The 20,023-nt window shown below is 39.8% G+C and overlaps 3 protein-coding genes across 3 annotated transcripts; 1 reads left to right on the forward strand and 2 right to left on the reverse strand.

Annotated features, from left to right (window-relative positions):
• Positions 1-1,862: 1,862 nt before the first annotated feature.
• On the forward strand, positions 1,863-6,079 carry LOC122061004 (low-temperature-induced cysteine proteinase). The gene is made up of 5 exons (XM_042624150.1): positions 1,863-2,676; positions 4,430-4,665; positions 4,839-4,979; positions 5,072-5,506; positions 5,731-6,079. Exons 1-5 carry the CDS (start codon positions 2,232-2,234, stop codon positions 5,827-5,829), a joined length of 1,356 nt encoding a protein of 451 aa, XP_042480084.1. The 5' UTR covers positions 1,863-2,231; the 3' UTR covers positions 5,830-6,079.
• Positions 6,080-9,707: 3,628 nt separating this feature from the next.
• On the reverse strand, positions 9,708-11,094 carry LOC122060979 (lon protease 2-like). Its single transcript, XM_042624116.1, has one exon. The coding sequence runs from the start codon at positions 10,732-10,734 to the stop codon at positions 9,853-9,855; it is 882 nt and encodes a 293-aa protein (XP_042480050.1). The 5' UTR covers positions 10,735-11,094; the 3' UTR covers positions 9,708-9,852.
• A 2,600-nt stretch (positions 11,095-13,694) lies between these two features.
• Positions 13,695-19,963, reverse strand: LOC122061584 (chromatin remodeling protein EBS-like). The gene is made up of 5 exons (XM_042624936.1): positions 19,737-19,963; positions 19,288-19,630; positions 18,687-18,755; positions 14,932-15,067; positions 13,695-14,210 (listed from the first exon to the last, which is right to left on the reverse strand). Exons 1-5 carry the CDS (start codon positions 19,807-19,809, stop codon positions 14,184-14,186), a joined length of 648 nt encoding a protein of 215 aa, XP_042480870.1. The 5' UTR covers positions 19,810-19,963; the 3' UTR covers positions 13,695-14,183.
• Positions 19,964-20,023: the final 60 nt, after the last annotated feature.

Here is a 20,023-nt window from a genome sequence, read left to right on the forward strand (position 1 = left end):
AAAATTTGTCCCTTTTTAATGCATTTACTCGGGCGAACCTGGGGTTTTTGGTGCATACAAGTATTTTTGTTGGAACGTTGGTGTGTTAATTTCCTTCGAATAGGTTTGGTGCACTTACTCTTATAACTCGTGAGCTGGCAGGATGGACCTCCATCATTTTCTTTGACGTCTTTTCTGAAGAGCTGAAAAGAGCGGGCTGAAATTTTCTGCAGGCAAACAATGGGGCATAGTGCGTTTACATCAGCTCGTTTGGTCTAATATTTTGGTGACGGGTGCAGTATAATCTTTGAACTGTGCTCAGTATTTAAAGATTTATCAGAGCAGGTCTCATGTATCCAGTCTTTGGCATTTTGGTGAGATATGCCTTTCTCATTAAGAGGCTAGAATGAAAAATGGGGCTGGTATTGGAGTGAGAAGTTGCCTATTTATGGGATGTTGGTCTTGCTGATTGAGCGCATAGAAGGTATATGTTTGCATGCTGTTGGAGGTTGTAAGTGAGCTTTCAGTTTTATTTCTAGTCGTTGATTCGCCATTACTGGTAGATATGAAAAGATGAAAAATTTTAGGGATCACAATCTTTCTTTGTTGGAAATTAATTGCATGTAATTATTGTGTGGGAGGAAAAAGTTGTTTGTTTGGCTCTGTGTCTTAGTAATGCTTAGTTGAATTAAATTGTTGTTGCAGTATACTCTTTGGTGGTTATAATCTTATGGGTCACCAAATTTGACTTGTGACTACTAAGGAGATACTGTTATTGCATTTTCTATTTGCACGTGTGTGAAATTAATAGATCTGAAATATATTTGACTGTTACTCATTTCCCCTTCCTCACTATAGAGGGTGGAAAAAGGGCGGTTCTCGATATTTGGGTTCCATGTAGATGTTCATTCTTTGATATGGTCGAGCGGTGGCTTGATCCATTGCTGCCAGATAAACTGTTTCTAAAATGTGACAGTTTATCATATTCCTCAAAGAATTGGAGAAAGTTTTCTTTTGCGGTGGGAAAAATTATTACGTATCTAAATCTTGTCTAACCCCTCTAGTCTCTCTAGCTTGCATTTGCTAGCTGGAAGGACTTGCATTCACATCAAGGCCCTCCATTCAGTTGATGTGCACTGGAGGGGCTGGAGAGGATTTGGAGGACATTATCATGGATTGGGATCTTCTCTAATGACTCTCCCTTCAATGGCTCTCTAACCTTTTACACGCAAGCTTGGCTATGTGCCTTAGATGTTGGATTGCAGAGTTCAAATGCCTGTAGTGAGCATTGAGGTGCAATGAACATCCAATGATTAGGAGGGTTTAGTCAAACATTCTAATTGGTGGATGTTGCATCCTCACTGTCTCACCACAGACGATTTTGACGCCGAATTGTGTGCCTGTTAGATGTTGAGAACGAAAATCATTTGGAATTTGTTGGTGGCCAGAAGTAAGTTTCACTGTTTCCTCATATGCAATCTTTCACCATGGCCTGAGAAAAAATTTACTTCTTTTACCAAAAAAAAAATGAGAAAAAAATTACTCTCCTAAAACTAAATGATAGGAGACAAGTATTTTGAAAACGCTGCTCACCAGGCATTTGACATGTGTCTGAGAGATAAAAAATTAACAAATTAATAGACCCAGATGCCTTTGACACGTGCAGATTCCCCCTTCGTCATTATGGGGGAGGGGAATTTGCATAAATAGAGAAATAGACATCCACTGGAGTGTTCATCACTTGATCTATTTTATAAAAAAAAAAAAATGTTCATCACTTGATCTATTTTATAAAAAAAAAAAAAAATCATCACACTTGATCTATTTATAAAAAAAAAAAAAAATGTTCATCACTTGATCTAGGATCTATTGAGACAATCATCTCAGGCAGTATCGCCATCGTCGTCGTCTTCGTCATCGGGGATGGTAACAACATTCCTTGGCAAAGTTTGAAGGCCCACAACATTTGTCGCCTCTTCATTTATTGACTCTTGGACAGCAATTGCCAAAGTCAGCTTACTTCCTTTAATAGCAGAGCGAGACGTGGCATTTGGGAGACTCAGAGAGAGCCTAAAGACCCTAAGAACAGGGAGGGAGGGTTCGAACTTCGAAGGTGGGGTTTGGAAATTGTCTTCACTCTTCGTCCCTTCTAATCGGATTTTAGGGTAATTCCATCCATCATCCAACCAGAAAAAAAAAAAAAAAAAAAAAAAAAAAGTTTACATTCCCTTTATTTCTTCCTCTCCCAAAAAATGCGTTCTTCTGGGGCATCTCCGCCTCTAACAGTTCTCTTTCTTCTTGGTTTGGTTCTCTTTGGTCATATTCGCCCCTCTTTATCTTCTTTCACTTCTGATCTCTTCGACACCTGGTGCGAACAGTATGGCAAGTGTTACTCCTCTGAGGAAGAGAAGCTCTTCAGGTTCCGCGTGTTTGAAGACAATCTCGCCTTCGTTACGCACCACAATAGTTTGGCCAATTCCTCTTATACCCTTTCCCTCAATGCTTTCGCTGACCTTACCCACCATGAGTTCAAGGCCTCCCGGTTGGGCCTCAGCCTCGCTTCTGCTGATGCCCTTGGCTTTTCCCCTCGAAATTCTTCATCTTTCTCAACTCCCAGTTTCTCGGCTCAACTTCCGTCTTCCATCGATTGGAGAGAGAAAGGTGCAGTCACGAAGGTGAAAGATCAGGCGAGTTGTGGTATGTCCCTGTGGCTCTTTGTTTCTCTTCACTTGCATCTTAATTATGATGTCTGCTTTGAGTACCCTTTATAAAATATTTCTGGTTTAAGCATCCATGCTTGATTCCTTACTTCGTAAACAAGTATAAATACTAAGGAAAGCATTGCAATAAGTGGTTGGCTTTTCAGTGTCTCCACAAACACCAAACTGGTCCAAAAACTGAGTTGTTCCTCCTTTTTAGTCATCGATAACCCTAACAAGTTCAGTTCCTCTAATGTATATTGCATCTGTTAAACAACCCTTTTCGATTTCCCAATTGGAAGGGGGGGGGGGTGCTTATCAATATTGCCTGATCCACACTTTTTTTATGGTGTCTCTAATGATCCTTGTTTCTGTTTTGGGGTTTTAGAATCAAAGGGCCTTGCCTTGACTATACCCAACCTTGCATTGAAAAGACAAATAAATTTGCTTACTTTTGATTTCCGAATTGTGTAATGAATTGAAAAGACAGAAGTCTTTAAAATAATTCCTCCTGTTTTAACACAAGGCCATCTAGTAAGCAGGCCCATTTAGACTTAAAACAGTCTCTTGGCCTTACCCTAACAGGATATTTGATATCCCAAATTAACGATAACTTGGGAATGAAGAGAATTTGTGTGCAGTCTATTAAAACAGTCTCTTGGCCTTACCCTAACAGGATATATGATATCCCAAATTAACGATAACTTAGGAATGAAGAGAATTTGTGTGCAGTCTATTGTAAGTCTTGAATGTACTAGATCCTTGGCTTCAGCTGCACCCCAGTTTGGTTGATTTGAATCCCCAGTTTATCTGAGTTGAATCAAGCTCATCAATCAAACAGTTAAAGTATTGAGCTCCAGACCATTTTGTTTGTGCCTGTCTTTAAGGATTTGCACAAACATGTTATTTTAATGAACATCCAGATTGGTCTATTCAGAATATCATAAGCTACAATAAATAAAAAAAATGTTACTTGAACATAAAGTAACATTTAATTCTGGCATAAAAGTGACAGAGAGAACCACATATCATAATCCCATCAAGTTCTCAAAACTAAGGTGGAACTAATAATGTCTTCCACTTTAAGCTGAACCTAATAAAAATCAACATTCACAGGTATTATGTACATGATTTGTTTTACAAAATATGGATGTCTAATGAGGTACAGGGCTCGATTAGAGGGTGAATAGGTCGCTATTGTGGAATCTGTAGCTGAGATATTGTTGATTAAATTGGTTGTTTTCTTCTGCTTCTGAATATTGTACTATGGTAGTTTATTTTGTGGGAGCACTGGTTATTAATCATGTAAAATGAACATTGCTTGGTTCCTCATGTTTGGGATAGACAACTGAAGCCAAATATTTTCTTTTCTTGAAAATTAAAAATTCATTTTTTGAAACACTTTTTCATGGAATAGATCTCAATAGAATCTTTCCATGCCATATTCTTAATTTTAGGAACATAAAAGAGAGAAAAATGTAATGTTGGTCCAAGTAATAGTATACTTGGTTCATGATTGATTTTGGGGTAAGTATGGAATTATATTGAGAATTATCAGAATTACTCGGGTGAACAATAAATTCGTATGGTTCATACTTTGAAATGAGAACTTTAATAATTTTTCTACAACATTGTTGCTCTTCTTCTTAATTTTGTTGGTTCTGAACTCTTGCATGGCTGTAACTAGTGGCAGGTTCTTGTTCCTTTTTTTAGCCTTGTCTGGGGATTATTCTAATTGGTTTCTTTTCCAGGTGCTTGTTGGTCTTTCTCTGCCACTGGTGCAATTGAAGGCATAAATCAGATTACCACAGGATCTCTTTTGAGCCTCTCGGAGCAAGAGTTAGTTGATTGTGACCGATCTTTTGATACTGGGTGTAGTGGAGGACTTATGGACTATGCATTTGAATGGGTTATAAAAAATCATGGGATTGACACAGAAGAGGATTATCCATATCAAGGAGGAGAAAAGACCTGTAATAAAAATAAGGTAATGGTCCTTCAACACTCCCGCCCCCCCCAACCCCCACCCCCACCCCACCCCCACACCCAACCAAAAAAAAGAAAAAAGAAAAAAAGAGAGACCACAACATTTGTTTGTGGCCAACTGAAAGCTTACCTTTTATTAAACTGGTTCTTCTGATATGTTATCTGTTGTTGTAGCTAAAAAGACGAGTTGTAACCATTGATGGGTATGTTGATGTGCCTCCCAATAGTGAGGAACAACTACTCCAGGCTGTTGCATCTCAACCTGTGAGTGTAGGTATATGTGGTAGTGAAAGAGCTTTCCAGTTGTACTCAAAGGTGTGTCCTTAAAATCAATTTTCAATTAAAAAATACTTTTCCATTAGGAACCAAAAGGCTTGATGTGGGGTTTTTCAATACTTTCCTAACAGGGGATCTTCTCTGGCCCATGTTCAACTTCTTTGGATCATGCTGTATTGATTGTTGGTTATGGTTCAGAAAATGGAGTTGATTACTGGATTGTGAAGAACTCCTGGGGAACAGGTTGGGGAATGAAAGGCTACATTCACATGGTGCGAAACAGTGGCAATGCACAAGGGGTTTGCGGTATAAACATGCTAGCTTCGTATCCAACTAAGACTAGTCCTAACCCCCCTCCTCCACCTTCCCCTGGTCCAACTAGATGTAGTCTCCTGTCCTACTGCTCAGAAGGTCAAACCTGTTGCTGTACGCGGCCGTTATGGGGCTTCTTATGCTTTTCATGGAAATGCTGCGAGCTGGATTCAGCTGTGTGTTGCAATGATCACGTTTCTTGTTGCCCTCATGATTATCCAGTTTGTGATACCCAAACGAAGCGATGCCTCAAGGTTTGTATTCCTTTTCTTTCACTTGATAAAACACTTATTGCCGACCTTATTAAAGAAATCTTCAAGCACATCATCCAATTGTGGTTAATCCTGTAAGCTCTAATGGTTGAAATTACTATACTGCAACCATAGTAACGAGTGCTTGCATTGCTTGATACTGGTACTACTAGAATACCAGAGCTTGATTTTCCTTCATGTGCTTATTTGGACTAACATGCCTGCAGAGTTCTGGGAACTTCACAAGAGTAAAAGGGATTGAGAAGGCAAGTTCTTTTGGGAAGTCTGGAGGTTGGAATTCTATTCTTGAGGCTTTGAATTGGTAAAATCACTAGCATTAAGGTACTGTTATTATTATTCGCTGTTTTTGTTATGATCATCAATATTGTTTCTTCACTATACTTCACATTATCTGTACATCAAACAGCAAAAAATTTTATATTGGTTCAGAATTTTCTATGTTATTGAGAAATTGTACTACGCTCAATTTCACCATTTAGATGTGTGGATCACTGAAACAAGGTGTACTCATCCTGTCAACCAATATCATCCTTTCCTCTGTATTATCTGATTTAACCTGTATTATTTTTCATTGCCTTTCTTCTGAAAGTCTCAAATCTCAAGAGACTTAAGAATATAAAATAAGGGGAAACCTAATTATAACCAAATGTGGTTATAATTAGATCTGTAACTGTGGCTTCTGCCACATGGAATTGCAAATTTGACTGTTGGATGTCTAAGGAATTGCCTAGCTTGGCCGCATGTGAAATTTCCGCCTCAAATTCAATCATTGACCCTTACCGTCTAATGTAATCCCCTCTTGCATATATCCATGCACCCACTGTAGTCCTATTGACCCTTCCAATCTGGAATTATACTAAAATAACGTAGGGAAGTTATGTGTGGCACACCATATAGTTATACAGGCAAGAACTAGGAAATGAGAGGGGTCACTACACAGAGAACCTACCTAATGGAAGTTTTTTCTATTTTGTATGTTGAATGAAGTTTTTCTTTTCTAATCTCAGTCCAGTTGACTCAGGATCAACTGATTGAACCCAGAATCCAAGCCTTAAATCCATAACTACAATGTGGGGATTTAATGCTTCGTAAACACTACTGAAACTTTAACTAAAGTGCATGAAATTTTCGACTGGTTCTACTAGTAAACTATTGAGTTTGTTGTGGCTGAGACTTGGGATTGGACATTTGTTTTCACTGCTTCCCTTTCTCTTATAACCCTTCTGGCCTTAGGGGATGAATATGGATCAATTTTGTTATTATGTGGGGGAAAAGAAAATCCCCAAAGTGATGGGGATTGACATTTTCATTGATTCTCAAATCATGTAGACTGGTTGCTTCTATATCATCTAATTATTGAGTGATTCTCAATTTTATCCAATGAGAAAGTTTTCATATATCTAGGGTGAACTCTTCGCCCATGAATCTACCGCCACTATTATCTGCCTCCTACAGGTCAGAGGTCCAAAATGCCCTTCATTATTCCTAGAGTACCATCCAATCACCATGATGACCATTGGCTGAAGAGATTCCTTTTCTCTGTGGGTGAAGAGAAACTCAGTCCTTTATCCAATATCATTGTTTGAAACATCAGTTGTTTTTTGTAGATAATCTTCCACAACACGATGGGGAGTGAATTGCATTACTTCACTATGATTATTTCGTCTATATCATTTATTCATGTTGTCCAACATGTAAAGGGTAGACATCGGAATTTCACAAATTAGGACAACTGTACCATGCACATCTCTACAGGACTCTCTATTCCCCCTCCTGGCTCTGGCTCTGGCTCCGGCTCTGGCTCCGGCTAACCTTGTTATCCTCCCTCTCCCTCCCTGTCCCTGCCCTATACTACCCTGCTTGCTCACCCGCCCTCTGCATGGGTGGGGCTCCTCTCCTGCGTAATGGAAGCAGCTGCACAGATCCAGTGCCCTAAGGTGCCTTGAACCGTGTACCCTGGGTTCCGTGTTAAGGTATTCTAGGACATTGGATCTGAACTCCCACCTGAGGTTGCTACTTCACATCACCCACTTGTGGCCCACAATAATATTCAGTCCTTTACTCAACGTAATGGGATTCTCCGACCGTGTACCTTTTTGAGTGCACAATAATTTAAGTTTATAATTGTTTCTCTTGTTTCTTTCTCCTAGACGAAGATGAAGAATCACCGAAATATTCATGTTAATGTTTTCACGTTTGGCATTTCTTACGCGTCAAAAGTTAGAAGGAAATACAGAGAACTGAACCAATAAGCAAGTGCCTTCTTCCGTTTCACCAATTCTTGCATCGCGGTTGGTTTGAGTCATCCAAATTTCCTCCCTCCCTCTGCAAAATGGAATAATGGATGGAGTTACCCTGTTTCTCTGGCGACTTGTGATACAACCCCATATTTCTCTACATGGTTTATGCATTTCAACATTTCAGAAATATAAGGTTCCATATTACAGGGGGCAGGCACTTCATCGCTCATTTTATGCCGTTTGCTCTCCTTGCCATTTACTCACTATAGCCATCATGCGTCCCTGACCTTTGCTCCTTGTAGCCATGGCTCTCATCCCCGTTTTTCCTTGTTTTGCTATCTGCAGAACGCGACACGTGGACAACTTTAAGACCAACGCACCGGATGTAATAATCCTCACCCAATCTTGACCGTTGGTCTCCTTGTTGTCCATGTGTCGCTTTTTGCAGGTAGCAAAACAAGGAAAAACATGAATGAGAAAAACAGAGGATTTTGATCCCCTTCCTTGAACTCCATCAATCCCCAGCCAGCACCTCCCTCACCAACCTCCACCATTACCCTATTTTGTCTCCGCAATCCCTTGCGTACATAAGGAGCTTTTGTTTGCCAATTTTAACCCACTGAACATTGTTTCTCTCAAGATTCTATCGTATGTGAATTCCTAAAATTTGCCCCTACTTTACCCGAGAAAAAGACTTATCACTCTGTAGTGACACCTAGAAGGAACCCTCACCCCTTAATGGTGCAGGGACCATGCGAATATGCGACCAGGTACTCTTCCCTTTTCTTATAAGGGATTCAATTCTAGTTTTAATCGTAGATGGTTCTATACTTCTATATCTAGACTCCAGATAGAACCCCAAAAAACAAGGAGAAAAAGGAGACTCGTTTAATTGCAATCTCAACAATTTTGACTCACGATTTCACTTTTTGGCTCAAAACAGCAAAACAGAAGAAGGGTTGCAGAAGATTTTTTTTTTCTTCTTTTTACAATTCAATGAATTCTTTAACTATGGTTATTTAAGGGAAAGGAATGGGCACCCATTATAGGCGCCAAAGAGGGCAAATGTTTCAGCCTCCCAACACATTAAATAAAGAAAGAAGAGAGGGATGTGGGGGAAGTGAATTAGGCGATGAAGTGCCCCCTGTTGTCCCTTTAATAAGAATTTTAAGACTTCCGAACCACTAATTGTAACAAAAATAAGGTTATAAAAAGAGGAATTTCAGTTGCTGCTCCCCAGAAAGAGGTTCTTGTTACAGGCCCGTTTCGTGCCATGGAGAGTAAGAGCTGTTTATATATATTTCCAGTGAAGAATTGCCACTAAAAACTAGTAGTAGGCAACCAATTCCAGTTTCTCCAGTGCCCACCTCCACAAATAACTACTCCTCAGCTGCGAAAGATAGGGGGAATGGATTTGGATGTGAAGTAAGGACTGGACACCACTCTCTCCCCTTAATGGTTAGCTTTTAATGGTGTGATTTCTACTCGAGTTCCAACAAGTAAATATCAATACAAGACAATTCCAGATGGAGAAAAATGTTTAGTTTTCAATTATATGAATGCCTTTGTGCTTAATCTTCCTTGATGAATCCATCCACAAGTTCATGAATTTTTCATAGTTCAAAAATTTGACGATCCTCCATTCTGTACTTGGTAAGATTAAACACAAAGAGTAGTTCCAAATGTTGGGGTGGAGGCCAAGGAATTGGCATTCAAATCTAAACAAGAATCACAACAATTCGAGTTCAACTGAGATCAGAAATGAAACCTTCTGTACCTGAAAGTAAAATGTAAAAGCCAGAGAAGATTCATCTGGAAAACCAATTCAAAGTTGATAGATGTTGCTCATATGCAACAACAAAAGATTACCATTCCTCAGCAAGCAATGTCCGAGTGTGGATTGGGGGGAAATCATGCATGCATCATCTTGGCTATGAAGCAAGTTAAACAAGGACAAGGAATTGATTGGAGGAAAACCAAAATAAGCTTCAAAATTTACAATCTTTACGATTAAATCATCCTTACAGTGAAAAGTAGTTGTTGCTGTGCATTAGATACAAAGTTTTCTATTTTCCCTCACCTCAGTGCTCACGCAGAAGATGATGGGAAGACATCTTTGACGGCGGAGGCAGCAGTCAAATAGTTCAGGGTATTCCTCAATGTCTCCTTTTCTCTCTTCAATCTCATCACCGTATCCTCGAGCTCCAATAAAGCTTGTTGTTCTCTGGGAGCTCCTTCGAAAGTACCCCCCACGAAGAAGGAAAACGGCGTCGGAAACAAATTTCGCCTCAAATCCTGAGTTTCAGTCTCCGGCTTACCATTCAATCTATTAGACAAGCGGATAACATCTTTCATGTAGGTCTCCACCTCATTCGCTAAGGTGTTAAGATCGTTATCCCCGTCCGCCGAGGGTCTATCCTCCAGCCAGTTGACCTTGGCAACCAAGTAAGGTTTGGTGCGGACGATACTCGAGACACGGAATCGCTCCTGGCCCTTACAGATGAGGAAGAATCGGTCATCGACAAGGCGTTCGTGCTTCACAACCTCCCCAACGCAGCCGACGTCTGCGGTGCCTGTGGCGGTGTCGCAGTAGATGACACCGAATCGGAGATCGGTCTGGAGGAGGGTGTGCATCATCATGCGGTACCGGAATTCGAAGATCTGCAAGGGGAGGATGGCACCGGGGAAGAGGACCAAAGGAAGAGGGAAGAGAGGTAGTTCCACGAGGTCATCGGATTTGGGGGATCCGGTGTGGTGCTTCTCGGAGAAGGAAGAAGCGGAGCAATGGAGACTCGGTCTACGGCGAAGACGATGATTACGAGTACGAGAAGGAGAAGAAGCTATGGTTTTGTAGAGACGATTGGGATTCTTGGATGAATCAGGGTTTAAGGAGGAAGTAGGAGATGGGTGTAAGTAGGGTTTGTAAGTGAGGGTAGAGGATGAAGAGGGTAACAGCTGAGGGAGTGCCATTAATGTAATCCTTTCCGTCGTCTCGTCGAAGGCTTTGAGGGCTTCTTTCAGACAGCTTCTGAACTATGAAGAAGAACAGTGATAAGCAGCATAGATACTGGAAGATCTGTACCTCTTCGTTTTCTCCATACGCAAATGTAATAGTACAGCAGTGATGATAGGCTCTCTACCCTTTTCTTCTCTCTCTCTCTCTCTACAAATCTCTACAAAATCTGGTGGATAGCGTAGATTTGAAGGTGGAGGAAGGGATGTTGTGGATATGGCGAGAGGTGTGGGTGGAACCGTGGAATAGGAGAGAGGGAGAAACGCAAGGATATCCTAGTTGAGAAGAGAGAGAGAGAGAGAGAGAGAGAGAGAGAGAGAGACCCAGCGATGATGGGACCGTTCTCAAATTAGGGATAAGCGTTGAGTTGAGTTTTGAATCTTTGATTGGATGCTATGGTTCGCAGTTTCTCACGTGTCAACAGTTTATTTGTATTTATATGACACGTGTGTTCATGTTTCAGATATTCAGTGGTAAAGGTGTCAATTCCACTCAGCAAAGATAAATGATTCAACAACCCGTTTAAGAAAAAAACTAAAGTCCAAAAATCGACTGGCCGTTTATTTAGGGCCGTTTGATTTTGTTTTAAGAAAATGTTTTTCCGTTTTGTTATGTGCAGAAACGGAAAAACATCAAAAAAATAATTTTACTTTTCTGTTTTATATCACTTGTTTTTAGAAATAGAAATAGAAATTTATGCATATTTTTGTATTAGGAAAAAGGAATGGAGAATCAAATTAGACTTGTTTTTCTGTTTCTAGAAACAAGTGAGAGCGACAAAAATTGTGAAAAACCCAATACTTCACTCGACCTACCTAAATCCCAACCCCAACCCATTGTTGAAACTGCTCGAGATTCAAATGCAACAATTCCAACCTAATTGTGTGAAGCTCACAGTTTCAAATTGTCTTCATTCTTCTGAAGTTCATCTCCATGAAGCATACCTGGAAGTCCAATGTCATGCCTTCACTCTTGAGTTGCATTCCTATAACATCGTGCCTTCACTCATGTTTTGAACTCGACTACACTGTTGAAAACATTTTAGGAAACAAAAAAATCTAGCACTTTTTTGCAATTCTAAAAATCGTTTCTGAGCACAGAAACAGAAAAAATTGTTTTTTCTGTTTCTAGACACAGAATCAGGATAAACAAAATCAAACGAGCCTTGCGTCCATGCTCACCATATGATTCGGGTGGTCACTGTGCAAGGGTAACAAAATGATGAGACTCGACTGAGCCCAACTGGGTGACACCCCCATTCAATGGGATCAGTCGTAGAAAAAGAAAAGCATTGAGCAGGATGTTATACCAAGGTTTTATTTTATGGTAGCCGGGTACCAATATTGATTTAGGCAAAGATGGATTAGTCATACCAGCCTGATTTCAATAAAAAAAAAATTCCTGCAAGAGCAATGCAAGAAGGTATATATATGCACACTACACCAATGAGGGGTTAAATGATGGTACCATCCAATGGGGTCTACATGGGGAGCCATATGCTCACAATAGAAGAGAATGTTAGTGCGAGGCCCATTGCCCATTATGTGAAAAGAGTAAAAAAAAAAATCTATACAAAGGTAATGTAACATTCTTTTTCCATATGTATATGATAGGAGAAAAAGATTATTGATAGGTTGCATGACTCCTGCTCCCAAACATGGGGTGGTTTGGGAAAGGAGGGGGGGGGTGTGTGCCAAAATGATGGCCATGGTGAAATGAGAAAATTCCATCCAGTTAATGCCCCCACACATGTTCTCATTGGCCCTCATGTTGATGCAGGGCCACACGACCAAGCAACGATGCCCCACCCATATGACACATATGATGTATCGGGATTGGGGTTGTCAAACATCTTTGTCTGCTGTCCAATTCCAAATTTTGAATCCATGAGACTTACCCATATTACTGGGCAACACACCTCCTGGCTGCTGCTCAGTGATAAATTGACAACAACCATTATAATCTGAAAGTGTTACAAAATAACCACTTCCTAGTATGCATCATCTTTCCAACCATGAGCTTAAGCTGCACCATTTGCAGAGATTTTGAGCAGAACTGTATCTTTCTTGAGGCACCCTCTATTGCCTCTAATGTCTTGTATTATGTGACTAGGTTGTGGGCTCTCAAGGTCCTTAAATGTCCATAGGATCATTCGAGAATTTTGCATCTCTTTATTTTCCTATAATTGCTGAGATAAAAGGTTATGGGACTTTCATCGTATTTACAAAGAAACATAAAGAAGAGAGCATGTAGCAAATTCTCCAATGTCAGTGAAAACTGCTATCATCTCTTTCTAGAACACGCATTTTCTACGCATGAAGATGTGTGTGTGTGTGCGTGCGTGTGTGTGTGTGTGTGTGTGTGAGAGAGAGAGAGAGAGAGAGAGAATATCATGAAATAGTCAGGTCATCCCATTCTCCAAGCTTCACTCTCCCCCCCGCCCCCCCTTCACCCACTTTTTTTTCTTTTAAAAAGCAGAGTTCCTAGTCCCTGGTTGTTTCTAATCCATTACAGCTACATTCAGATCCAATCTTAGCGAACTTTCAAACAGAAAACATCTGGATTTTGCTCAATCAGTTCTGCAAGCAGCACCCAAAGAGTCAGAGCAGGGTAAACAATATCTCCGAAATCCACATCAGGTTTGGGAGGTCTTGCAGTTACAGAATCTTGTGGAAGTTCAAGCCCCAGGCCTAAACCCTTGATAAAGATTCAAGCCCAATGACAACCCCATTCACACCCTCTGCATGCATGCCATTGTCAAACCTGGATAGAGAATCAAAACTCTTAAGGATGGTTTGATCCGTTACATTGGATGCCCTTCACTTCTTAATTTTGCATTCACTGTTGGCAATATCCATCATAAAGGAATCCATAAAAATAAGAGCAGAAGTATTCAGAATAAAGACCAAACAAAATCTCAGAGAAGTCCCTTCCCTTTAAATGTTATGTCCTTTAAATGTTATGTATGCCTCAACAAGGGGGAAACCCATTCATTTCGACACAATCCAATAAAAATATGGCAGGAGTTGGAGAGTAAAAGAGAACGCCATGAATAAAGAAACATCTGAAATAGTCTTGCATCTTATGGGTTGGGATGATATATATAGAAGAACTTGAGACGGGACACAGAAACCCAGAAAACAGGAGAGTTATGATACCTATTTACAGACCAACAAGAACCTCCTTGAACTTCCATGGGAAAGGTGTGGCTTTACAAACACCCAGACCAAATTAGATATGACAGTATGTGAACCAGCCTCATTCCCATAATATGCTGCTAACGATAAGTTTCTCTAAATTTCTGTTTGCCTAAAAGCCTCCGAGAGAGAGAGAGAGAGAGAGAGAGAGACCAAGATTACTTAAGAATATCTCTATCTTGCTGCATATGTATGTAAAGGTAACCATATCACCTCCTTCGGCGTTTGGTATCCACCTGTAAACCACCATAAAACCACATATATTAGTGCTAAGTACATAAAATTATGGCAATGTCTTGGCTGTGAATTTTCAGGAACATGGAAAAGTATGGGACCCATATAAATGGCTGTGTATCATAAGAGCATCTGGACACACTGTCAGATTTTATAGCCAAAGAAAAACAAAGTGCCACTCCTGGCCCCACTAATCAGCTTTGAACAGAAAATCATAGCCAATTCTTTCAAAGTATTGACTTAGAATGGCAAATCAAGGCTTCAAAAGGGGCATAAATTATAATCCAAGAGTTAAAACTGTACGTGTGTACAGACCCTCTAAACACACGATGTACAAATCACAGTTGTCAGGGCATCACCTAGAGTGTTGGATGGGCAAGGCGTGAGGTTGCTTTATTTTGGTGAATATGGTACTCACAAGGTATCACCTTCTACACCCTCACAAGATTTTGAACTAGGTGTGGTGTCATATTCATCAAGTTTTTATTATTGGTTTAGACGCTATAATACACCAATAGTACAATGCCATGAGAAACAGATATTACCATGTAAGTTATGAGGTATAAACCTAAGATTCAAAACTAAATGTATATTCTTTCCATGCACTTTGGTCGCCTAAGTGCCTGCCTAGGTAACAAGGCACCTAGCCACTGCCTTGATGCCTTGACAACTATGGCGCAAATACAATAAAACACTGGAGGGAAAATAGCGCATGAAATTTACCTTTGTTTCTGGGTGTCTAGAAGCATTGTGAGAGCTGTTCAGCTTCTTCTGATCTTCAGAGGAGCAACCTTGACAGAAGAAGTGTTCAAGTCTTTTCGCTTCCTCTGGAGTAAGATCTATACAATGGGGGTGGAACCTGGACCAGAAGCAGTATAATGTACATTTTAAATGTCTAAGAATATAATTTTCAGACTAAATTCATAGAACTGGGAAGCAAAAGAACAAACAAATTGATCCAACTAGAAAGGTAGTCTTTATTATCCAAAACAACTGAAGTGGTGGTTGCATGAAGCAATGACTTTTTCCTCAAGGACCTTAGCATCATAATCATAAACTATGTCCTCAAGAAGATAATATAATCCATTTCAATTATGGAAAATACATCTTCCGGTCTTCTGCGGAGATGCATAACAAACTCCATAAACTCCTGTTGCCAAACAATGAAATCTTATATAGTTCTATTTATACTATTTCATAGTAGACTATAGCTCTAGCATGCATCCATTTAAGGAAGGAGTACAAGGCTTCAAAAAGGATATCTGGCATTCACTAGACCAGGTAAAAGTGCATCTAACAGATTCCTGAAAATGCCAACGGTGCAATCTGGGTCAGAATAACCCTCATTGGAACGCTTGAGGGCCCACCCAAACAAAGAAACACTCAATTACAAGATTAAGTGACAAAACAGTTGATAGATTAATGTTTACAAAGAGGGTGGCAATTCTGTGAATAAGTTGAAGTTCATAAGGGGATGGGCAGAACAGTAATTTGCTAGAACTCCAAAACAAGAGCAAGGATTATAACTTGCTAGTAGAAAGGGTAAAGAACTAAAAGTAAAAACAGGACAATAGAGAATATGGGAGAAAGGGGAGGGGCATTGAAGGAAAGTAAGAAATTAGAAATAAAAGAAGTGAAATAGGGGTATTGTGTCCTATCTCCAGGCTCCAGTGCAAACCAGAGGCAGAAATGAGGGGTTCTACGATGGAGAGAACTCCTTCAAATACTCTTGGATCGACCTGAAATTCTTGGACAAGCTAGGTGTTCCCTAGCCCTATGAACCCCAAGCAACTAACCTTTGAGCAGGGAAGCTGGAGTTTGAAAACAAGCTGCTGAAACCACATCTGGCGGAAGATCAGGTCAGATCTAATCTTCACAATGAAGCTCACAGCACACACAAGCTTTCAATCTCGAGCTTGGCAGTTTGAATTAGCCCCAAGAGATGAACTTTGTTGCAAAATCTCAAGTAGAAAAGTGATCAGGGAAGGGAGATCAATCCCCAATCTTTCTGAGTTATCAGCACAGACAAAACAAGGGATGGGAAGTAAGTTCACGATACTCAGGTAAGAAAGGAACCACAAGAAGAAAGACAAAATAAGGAAAGAGAGATAGCAGGGAAGGAAGGAGAGAGGGAAAAAAAGAGAGAAAATACAAGGGCCAGCAGCCAACACTACACCATACCCAGCAAGGGTAAAACTCAACTCAATAATTCAATCAATTCAAATCTAAATTCTCCATCCTGTGGCAGAAAATTTAAAGAAGGAACACCCTTTACATAAAAATGGAAACCCAATTAAAATACGAAACTAAATAATCTAGGAAATTCATCAAATATAAAACTACCAAAAGATAATCTACCCACCCAAATAAAATAAAGATTGGATCCTATATTAACTACCAGCCCTATCTACCAAAAAAAAAAAAAAACTACCAGCCCTTTGCCAGAACAGAAAACCGATTTATAATCGGTTCTTAGCTTAGGCCGCCAAAGGGGGTCATTCTGGTCCAAGCAAGCCAAGGCAACTGCATCAGCTAAGCTAAGACATCAACCACCCAACAAGATGTTTTTTAACAAACACCAAGGGTGCACGTACTCACAGAACTCGCACATAAGCAATTAAGGATCGATGAGAATACAATCAATTATTAATAAATTTAGGGTGTTTGAAGTTAAGGAAGCTTTAAGAAGGATAAAAGTAGACAAGGCACAAGGACCAGATGAGGTCCTAACAGAAGTGTAAAAGAGCTTAGGAATATATGGTTTATCTTGGCTAACCAAGAATTAGAGCACAAGAAAAATGGCAGATGAATGGAGGAGAAGCATTGTGGTTCCGATTTACAAAAATATGGGTGATATTAAGAGCTATAAATACTAGAGGCATAAAACTAAAGAGTCATTGAAAGATTTAGATATTGCAAAAAATACCTCTATATGGTCTTTATCGACCTTAAAAAAAAAAAAAAAAAAAAAAAAAAAACTTATGATAGAGTCCCTAGAGAGTTATTCTGGAAAGTACTAAAGCAGAGTGTTTCAAGTAAATATATGGACATAATAAAGAATATGCACGATGGTGTGGTGACCATCGCAAGAACTGTGGGGGGTGTCAAGTAGTGAATTCCCAACTGCAATTGTGTTAGAAAAAGGATCATTTGTAAGCACTTATTTTTTTGCGTTTATCATGGATGATTTAACCAAAGACATTTAATATGAGGTTCCTTGGTGTATGGTTTTTGTTGATGATATTGTTTTGGTAGATGAGACAAAAGCAGTGATAACGCCAAGTTGGAGTTACGGAGGTAAATCTTGGAATCAAAATGTTCAAAGATAAGTAGAACGAAGACAATGTATATGGTGTGTATCTTTAATTTCATGAGGACGAATAATGAGGTGATGAAATTGATGAGACGAAAGATTTTGCAAAATGACTAATTTAGATACATGGGCTCAATCATAAATAAAGAATGTGATAGAGAGGATGATATTTCACAAAGAATTAAAATATGATGGATAAAGTGGAAAGGTGCGTCGGGAGTGGTGTGTGATTGTCGTATTCCTTAGAACTTATTGGAAAAATTTATAGGGCAATCATGTGATCAGCTATGATGTATCGTGTAGAATGTTGACAGTTAAGAAGCATCATGTAGATATACTCAGTGTAGCGGAGATGAGGACGTTGACATGGATGTGGCAAAGCTAGATAGGATAAAGTAAGGAATAATCATATTAGAGCTGATTTGGGAGTAACACCAATACATGAGAAGGTATGAGAAAATTGTTTGAGGTGGCATGGGCATGTTCAATGGAGGCCTTTTGATGCTTCAGTACGGAGGAGTGAGTTGATTCAAATTGAAGGACCTAAAGAGCCAAGGGCGGACCTAAAACGATCCTAGGAGAAGTGGTGAGGAAAGACATGGCCTTGTATCAAGTATGATCTCGAACAGAGCTGATTGAAGGGCAAATAGGCGACCCCATTTAATTGGGTTGAGGCTGAATTGTTGTTTTTTGTTGGTATTCGAAAATAATCATTTTGAGGCAGAGATAAAAATATATTGTAGAAATTAACAAGCATGCACTGCATTGGACTAGCAGCCCCTCAACAACCCCCCGGGTAAACTCCACGGTTCAAGCCCACTTTTTAATTTCACTAACCCCTGCACCGTTATTATGGTCTCTATCTTGCAAAGGAGCAAAAGATAGAAGAGGTGAGCTGGCCATCATTAGCATTAGTGTTTGAACATGTTAAAATACTTGGTATCATGTTCACTATAAGTAGGCAGTTTTCACATCACTGAAAAGTTAAGATAAAATACATTCTGTCCAAATTAAACTTCCAAGTAAGTTCAGTCTAACCTAAATGGAGTAAGTCCAAGAAAATTCATGCCAAGTCAATAATATCTATCGTCCATGAAATGAAACAGAAACCCAACCCAGAGAGAGAGAGGGCAAAGTTGCAATCTATATGATGATTATAACTTACCAATCAGTGCAGCCCTCACACTGAACCATCAGGTCATCAGGATTGTAAGGCATTTCACACTTGCAGTATCTGCCACACAGAGTAAATAAATGAACAAATAGAAAGGTTGATCCAAGTTAAAATAGCTAGGAGCAGGACGTTCCAAACTGCCACCAACCATGAAAATGTAAATTGCCATAGATTTCCAATTAAAATAACAAAATCAAAACAGGAGACGACAAGGAACTTCCTAAAACTGAACTAAAGAATATCACCATTCCTAAAAATGACAACAATGGAAGACACAAACAATGTGGGGCTCTAAGGTGCATACTATTAGAGACCCAAAAAATTATCATTCCAACTCCATCAGGATCAAACAACCAGAACAGTCATAAGAAGACGAAAATTTTCCACCAGAAACAGGACATGTGAAATCAGAACGCACTCCCAGTTCATCAAACCTTGCATTAGTGGGAGTGGAAAGATGTAATATTTTTGTGCATTTTTAGTTTCAAAATCGACCCCGTTTTGCAGTAAAAAAGCAATTATCGAAACAGCCCTGTATAATTAAATATGATAGGAAGATCAAGTGAAGGATAGACTGGATATGAAACCATACACAGCAACTCTGTCGGGATTGAAGGCTCCGGTGGAGGAATTGTACTCAAAGCGGCAGAAGAAATCCTCGTTACCAACGGCATCAAGCTTGGTATAGCTCTTGAAGCTGTGAACGGTACACTTGCCCTCGATGGTGTCGGCGCTCTGCACATCATAGTGATCGGAAAGAAAGACCTCCTTCGCACCATGGAACTGTCTGCGACCACCGATCGATTCCTCAGGTCGATAATACCAGCGAACCTCAACCCTCACATGACCTCTACTATCGGATTCAATTTTCTCCACTTTGGCCACATAAGGGGGCTTCGACGAGTCCGAGGGTCTCATAAGCACGCAGTCCCCAGCTGTGTGGGTAACGACCCAAATGTTAATCTTAAGCAAAGAAGACAATAACCCAGAAAGAGAATTCTCCCAAAAAACAAAAAGGGTAGAAGAAGTTCTTCTTCTTACCTCGAACAACTTTGTTGGTTCCTTTAATCGTGTAGGAATCTACTGTTCTTCTCGGTGGACGGGCTTTCGCCATGAACAGAAGCAAGACCGCAATAGCAAGAAAGACATGCAATTTCTTATGTTAAAGTTATTAAAAGCTGAGTACAGAGAAAGATATGGAAAGACTTGATTTTTTATTTTTTTTTCTGGAACAGGCGCGTAGAGAAGGAGAGAGAAAGAGAAGAGAGAGAAGCAGAGAGAACTAAATAAACAATAATCTGATCCTTTTCGAGTTATATATTTGATTG

The sequence above is a fragment of the Macadamia integrifolia genome, chromosome 14 (assembly GCF_013358625.1).
Source record: "Macadamia integrifolia cultivar HAES 741 chromosome 14, SCU_Mint_v3, whole genome shotgun sequence".
Taxonomy (NCBI): domain Eukaryota; kingdom Viridiplantae; phylum Streptophyta; class Magnoliopsida; order Proteales; family Proteaceae; genus Macadamia; species Macadamia integrifolia.